Genomic DNA, 7,167 nt, shown 5'->3' with positions numbered 1-7,167 from the left:
CTGCTTGGCCTGCTGTGTTCATCCAGCTCTACACCTTGTTATCTCAGATTCTCCAGCATCTGCAGTTCCTACTATCTCTCAGTAGAAAGCCTATTTTTCACCCATTATCAATTAACCAAGATTGGCTGAAATGTTACTGCTGAATAAAACATAGCACTGATGCATTCCTCTCTGTGGATGCAGAACACTTGTGGCATTTCTATTCAATGTGTTTTCTTGTCAATGTTTGCCTGTAATCCAACTGAAATTGCAATTCACCAAGTGGATAGTAAACAGCAATCCTGTCAGATTTTATCCCGAAGTATGATGTGTTCTTTGCCTAGTGAGGTACAGATTACAACTAAGCAGAGAGTGTGCTTGGGTTTTGTCGCCGAATACATTGCATGGTATTTCTTGGTCAAAGGACATTTACAGTTTGAAATGATGACAGTGCATTGGTTAACTTCCATTATTTCAACCACTGCTCCTGAGGCACATACAGCTGAGGTGTTACACTGAGGACAGTTTACCATTTGTTTTAATATTGTGAATCTGTTTTGAATGATTACACATTACTGGACCCTGTGATGGAATGTTACCGTAACAAGCGATGGAGTTATTTTCAGGAAACTGGTACAAAGTGAGGCCATTACGTTGCTCACCTCCAGCAGATGTATATAGTGGGTAGAGTGCATCAACAGTAATCCTGTTACAGGCATCTCCTGGTACTGGGAGTGTATTTTGTGAAACAGAGCTTCATAGTAATCTACGAAGTAGCAGATGATGAATTCAATTTAAAAAGCAGATGCACTGCTTAACATTTAGCTGTAAAACATTTAAAACAATAACAAAAGCAAATGCACAGCATAAAATTAAAAATCCCCTTTTGCCTGACTTCCCCCAATCAATTCATTACCGTAGTATTTTTTGATGTTATCTACCCTTCCCCAATAATCCCTGACTGTACAGAATTACTAATACTTTCAATGTTTTCTCACCGTAGTTGTCTTTGATATAATTTTTAATGTATGTAACACTGTTATATTCTCTTCACTGTATCTTTCTGGTATATCTCACACTCTCCATTATAATACTGTCTGATGTGCCACATCTTCTTCACAATACATTCTTTGCTAAATCCCACTCTCTACTTTTCCCCTCATTGCAACATTCTCCACATACCTACACCCTTTGATGTAACTCTATCTTTGATATAACTCACATTCATCTTCAAATATGTTGACCCCCACCCAAGTCTTCACGATAAATTCCCTTTCTTTATCCCACACAATTACGATAACACCTTCTGATATGCCCTTCCAATATTCCTGTGGGGAAGTGAACAAGATTTCTTTAGGGTCAAAGAATCTCCAAGGTGACAACACCAATGATGGAATGTTAGAAATAAATTGTTTCCATTTTTTTAGATTATTGGTACTTGGGGTGTTGGTGTCACTGGCTTGGCAGCATTTGTTGTCCATCCCTAACTGATGTGAAGCAGGTGATGGTGAACTGTCTTCTTGAACTGCTACACGTCATTGGTAGAAATACATCCATAGTGCTTTTAAGAAGGGAGTTCCAGGACTTTGCTTCAGCAACAGTGAAGGAATGGCAATGTAATCAAATGCTTTTGTGATGTCCAAGGCATTCCACTGTCACCTCCCCTCTGGAATGCAGTTGTTTTGGCCAAGGCTGTAAGAAGGTCATGAACTGAGTGGCCCTGGCAGAACTCAAACTGAGTGTCAGTGGACACCTTACTGCTGAGAGAGTGGAACCTGAAAGCACTATCAATGACACCTTCCATCAGTTTGCTGATGATTGAAAGTAGATTATTGAGGCATTCATTGGCTGGTTTGGATATGTCCTTTTTGTGGCTTGGACATAGCTGGGCAATTTTCCATATTTCTGCGTAAATGCCAGACTTGTCGCTAAAGTGGGACAGCTTAACTAGGGTCATAGCTTGTTATTGAGCACACATCTTCAGTGCTATTTCCAGAATATTGTCAGGGCCCACGGCCTTTGAAATGTCCTTAGCTGACCCAATCATTTGATACCTTAACTACATAGGTTTTCAATACTCCAAGGCCATTGTTAATCATTAATGAGACATCCTGGGTCATTATTGGAAGCCTGCTAACTGGGACTGTCTTTGGGAGCCACTGTTCCTCCCAGTTGTCTCCAGATAAACCTGCGCAGCAGTGTATACCGGAAATACAGTAATGTTCTAGCTAGAGGAGCAGTGCTATTCAATTCTGGTGAGTGGTACGGTTGGGGTTTCTATTCTCCAGATCCTTCATTAACATGCCTTGATATGCTCTATACACTTGGGCAACCTCTGATGAAGCCTGTTAATATAACAATCCCTGCTCATTACCAGTGACTGTTTTCAACCACAATGTTATTATCTGACTTAAACATCTATTATTTATGTAGTAACTGTTTCCAAACCTGCAATTTGTTTCCTGTCTGTCATCGTTGGGTCAAATGAGCTGACATAAACTAATCTGTGCAGAATAAATTTCTGTTAAAATGGAAAACTGGAAATCAAAATCAGATTAGGACATTTCAGTCATTTCTCTAAACTCGACTCTGTTTCCAAAGTGATAACTTGGGAGATATTTCACACTCAAAAGGCAACAATGAAATTAAATATATGCAATACAGGGTTTTTTCAAATTTTTAATCATAAAATTGCTCTGTGGAATCTTAGGGCATGAATATTTTATGACTGATTTGAAATTTTCTTTTCTCCAAAATGTTAGTGCAGGGGAGCACATCTTCTGAAATAGGGCACTCAGAAATTTTGCAGAAACACATTTAGGGTAGAACTTGGTGTATCTTTGCCTTTTTCCTCTGAGCTTTAAATAATTCCAAGGCATAAGAGCAGAAGCAGGCCATTCGGTCCATTAAGTCTGCTTCACCATTCAATGAGATCATGGCTGATCTGCTAATTCTCAACTCCACTTTCGTTCTTTTTCCCCATAACCCTTGGTTTCCCTTACTGAAGAAGTAGAGAACTCTACATTATTATCACAAAGCAACCTCAACTTTGACGTTAGCGATAATTCAAAGGCGTCAAAGCAAGGATCCTGAGCTGTAAGTTGCCAGAAAAATCCCTGAGGCAGGATAGAACTGGGACTTAATTAGAGCTGGACAATTTGGGTGTCCCCTGCCCAGGTGCCACCCTATGTTCTATATGCTGGGCAGAGTTTAGAAGAATGAGAGGGGATCTCATTGAAACAGATAGGATTCTTAAGGAGCTTGACAGAATAAATGCTGAGGGGATGTTGCCCCTCATGGGAGAGTCTAGGACGAGAGGGCACAGTCTCAGAACACGCCAAGACTGGGACGAAGAGGAATTTCTTCTCCCAGAGAATTGAGAGTCTTTGGAAATCCTTGCCACAGAGACCGTGGACGCAGAATCCTTGAGTATATTTAAGGATGAGATAGATAGATTCTTGGTCAGTATGGGAATCAAGGGTTATGGTGAAAGGGCAGGAAAGTGGATGTGAGGAATGTTGGATCAACTGTGAACCTAATGAATTGCAGTGTAGAATGAAGGAGCTGAATGGCCTACTCCCATTCCTGTTTCTTATGGTCTTATGGTCTTGTAGAATCCTCACATGCTGAGGGTTGCAATGGCAGAACTCGGAGGGTGTGGCATTTCTGTTCAGAGGTGGTGGTGATGAAAGGGGAACCATGTATGTCTGAGTGAGGGAGAGGTATAACAGCCCAATGAAAGCTTGTGGAGAACAGAGATAGGATCATTACCTACGTAAGAAGTGAGAGTCCCGGGCAATCCTGTGGCAGAGACGGGCTGAAGTCTTAGCCCAGTTGTTCCCTCGTTGGGTCACAGGTCCAAGTGCCTTATTTAAATTGCAGCCAGACAGGCATCCACTTCCTACCATCCAGCAACATCAGGCTGGTTATCCTTGAGGACTAGCCAGTGACAGCTGCGCCCAATGGAAGACTTTAAAAAGAGTTGCTTCAGTATATGAGGAGTCACAAATAGTACTGAATATTGAGCCATCCTCAACAAATATCTCCACTTCTGACCTTGTGAAGGAGGACATGTTATTGGTGGTCGGACCTGAGACATTGCCCTGAGGAATTCCTGCTGAGGTGTCCTGGAGTTGATCAAGGTTTCTTACCTCTCTTTTGGCAACACCCAACAACTTTCTTTCTACTGGGGGTTTTAATAAGTCATTGCCTTAGGTGCAAAGACACAACATTCTCTGGTGACAAACACTTACCCAGTGGAGCCCTAAGTGAACCTACACTTTGAAACTACCAATATACAGTGACATACCTTGTTGAGGAAGCATTGCAGGTCATGAAGGGTCATGTACAAAGAATTTCTCTCCACTGCTGCCAGTTTCTCATTTTGTGATAGGGTGGTGGATACATGACTGACAGTGAAAGTTGTTGAAGTCATCTCAATTGTCTGGTGATCTTCGGATGTCAATTTCAGAATGATTTATCAGTTTTGTTTTCTGAGGCTTTGCCTGCTCCCAGAGAATGTGATAATATTCACACCATGTCGAGAATGGGTTTTGGGAAGATAGCAGCAAGTTGTACATGAATCTGTTGTTTAGCAACAACTACATTCAAAATCAAACAGCAGGAACACATCACAATAAAAGATTCCAAAGAACATTTTATACATGTTCATTCAGATGGCTCTGAAGACAAAGGCTTTCCTTTACGGACATGGCTGACAAATTCTACCATTGACACAAATGAAAGCTACAACTGAAGCCATGTGAGCACCCAGAGTGGTCATTGAGTAAACTTCTGGTTGTTAAAGTTGTGATCCAGACTCTGGGAAGGATGTGGGGCACTAACTGTATACGCAAGCAAGGTTCTCCAGAATGATATTTCTCTGCTGCATCTTGAACATGATTCCTGATTAACTGCCAAATTTGTGTTACAATCTGTCTGGGGACCAGCAACATTTTTTGTCTAAAATGTACAATTTGACATCACATATACTTTCTAACAATAAAGCCACAACATTTCACAGTTTTAACAAATAACATTAACTCTACTCTATAGACGTAGAATAGTAAAATAACCTACTATATACCACTTATACTCTAACATTCAGAATTAACATGAGGTAAGTATGGATAACAGGTAAACTGTGGTAAAATAACCCACTCAGCACTTCAATGAACAAATACAGTAAAGACAGATCCTCTAGATCCCATGGATCCTCTCCCTCATTTCTGAAGAAGGGTCCCAACCTGAAACATCAACTTTCCTGCTCCTCTGATGCTGCCTGGCCTGCTGTGCTCCTCCAGCTCCACACTGTGTTATCCATGGATTTCTTGGCAATCACCTGACACAGTATGTCAAAGACAGCATCTGATAGCAGCTCAGGGACTTGGTCAAAATCAATCAGTCATTTGGCCAGTCAGAATCAGGTTGCTCTCTGCATAACAGATGAGAAACTGAAAGTCAGGCAGCCGTCTTAACGCTTTTTGCCCTATTGTCAGCTGCTTTCCTCCTGAAATGAGAGAGGTGAGTATTACAGGAGATGTAAGTGGATGGCACAGCTGTTGGTGCACGGTGGGAGGCTTCCCAAGGAAGTGGGTTGGCAGTACAAGGGGCATGCAGGTTAGAGGTGCTGGGTGTTGGGGTTAACGAGGGTGAGGAGGGAAGATGTTGCAACCAATATTGTCAAGGTGGGCCATGAACCTAGGTGGGAGGTGGGTACAGCAGCAGATATGGAAATAAGTATGAGGCCACAGACAGAAGTTGATGACAATTATGCTGCTGGAGTCGAGAAGGTTCTTGACCTAGTTCCCACAATACTGGGCATTTCTCCAAGTGGTTGAGACTGCTTTAACCCAGATGGCAACATTGGACCAGGCTGGCATCATCTGGTGTCATGCTACTGCTGGACCAGGGGGACAGGATGTCGTACCTGTGTACCATCCCATCCAGGAGGACCTCCAGGATCCTGGCCCCACGCCGTGGCACCACTTCCTCCCTGTGTGCCATGTCCAGGCAGCTCCTGACTGACAGTGCTTGTCTAGTTGTCCAATGGCCTTTTAAGGATGGCACTGGTGCCAGGAATGTCAGTCAATTCCAGGATATCTGGTGAGTGGTGAGTTGATCTGGGATGCCCTGTGGTAAAATAGGGAAAGAACTGAATGAGCAAGATGCCATATGGGTGGGTAGACAGTTAATGAGGTGAGTTTGGTAAGATATGAGAAAACTCCTGAACCAGCAGCAACAAAACTGTCCATAAAACTCAATACAACTCAATGTAACATTCAGTCTTTAAAGTATTTCTTAAATGGCGAGTGGCTAGGAAGTGTTGAACTTGAAATGAACTTGGATGTCCTTGTTCATAAGCCACTGAAAATTGAAATCCAGGTACAGCAAGCAATTAAGAAGGTAAATGCTACATTGGCCTTTGTTACATAAAGACTTGAGTATAGGATATCTTGATGGAATTATATAAATCCTTTGGTGGGACCACATTTGGGATTTTGTATACAGTTTTGGCCTCCTTCGTGATGAAAAGATGTAGTTGCAATCGATGATGTGAAGCAAAAGTTCACCAAAATAATTCCTGGGATGGAGCAATTGTCCTGTATGGAAAAGTTAAATATTCTCTGGAGTTCAGAAGAACGAGAGGTAATCTTATTCAAACATATGAAGTTCTTGCAGGGATCGACAGGGTAGATGCAGAAGAAATATTACCCAATGAGGGGTCTGGAACCAGAAAACACTGTCTCACAACAAGGCACAGGCCATTTAGGACTGAGAAGTGGAGGAATTTCTTCACTCAGAGTAAATCTTTGGATTCTACCTCAGAAGACTGTGGAGGCTCAGTCATTGAAAATAATAACTGACCTTAACAGATTTCTACTTATATAAACCGGCAAGGTAGAATGTGTTCTGCTTTTCATCCACAGGACTTACTGAGGCAGTTTTCCATATTGCTGGGTAGATGCCAATACTGTCGCTCTACTGAAACAGCTTGGCTAGGCTTGTCGCTAACTCTTGAGAACAAGTCTTTAGTACAATTGTTGGAATATTATCAGGTATCATTGCCTTTACAGAATGCATGTTTGTTTATACATTCAGTTCTGCTGCTGTCTCAGGGCCCCATGAATGCCCATTTTTGAGTTGCTAAGTTTGTTCAAAATTGCTCCATTTAGTGTAATGGTAATG

At 41.9% G+C, this 7,167-nt stretch overlaps 1 protein-coding gene across 1 annotated transcript in view; it reads right to left on the bottom strand.

Moving 5' to 3' along the window:
- Positions 1–5,985, bottom strand: part of LOC125485682 (testis-expressed protein 47-like) — a 20,475-nt gene extending 14,490 nt beyond the window's left edge. The window contains exons 1-3 of the mRNA XM_048609704.1: positions 5,917–5,985; positions 1,202–1,307; positions 642–745 (exon numbers count right to left, since the gene is read on the bottom strand). Of these exons, the coding sequence (XP_048465661.1) occupies positions 642–745; positions 1,202–1,307; positions 5,917–5,985 (279 nt within the window). The remainder of the gene's footprint in view (positions 1–641; positions 746–1,201; positions 1,308–5,916) is intronic.
- Positions 5,986–7,167: the final 1,182 nt, after the last annotated feature.

Source organism: Rhincodon typus, chromosome 21 (assembly GCF_021869965.1).
Source record: "Rhincodon typus isolate 14 chromosome 21, sRhiTyp1.1, whole genome shotgun sequence".
Classification (NCBI taxonomy): Eukaryota; Metazoa; Chordata; class Chondrichthyes; order Orectolobiformes; family Rhincodontidae; genus Rhincodon; species Rhincodon typus.
This window is presented reverse-complemented; position numbering and strand designations above follow the sequence as displayed.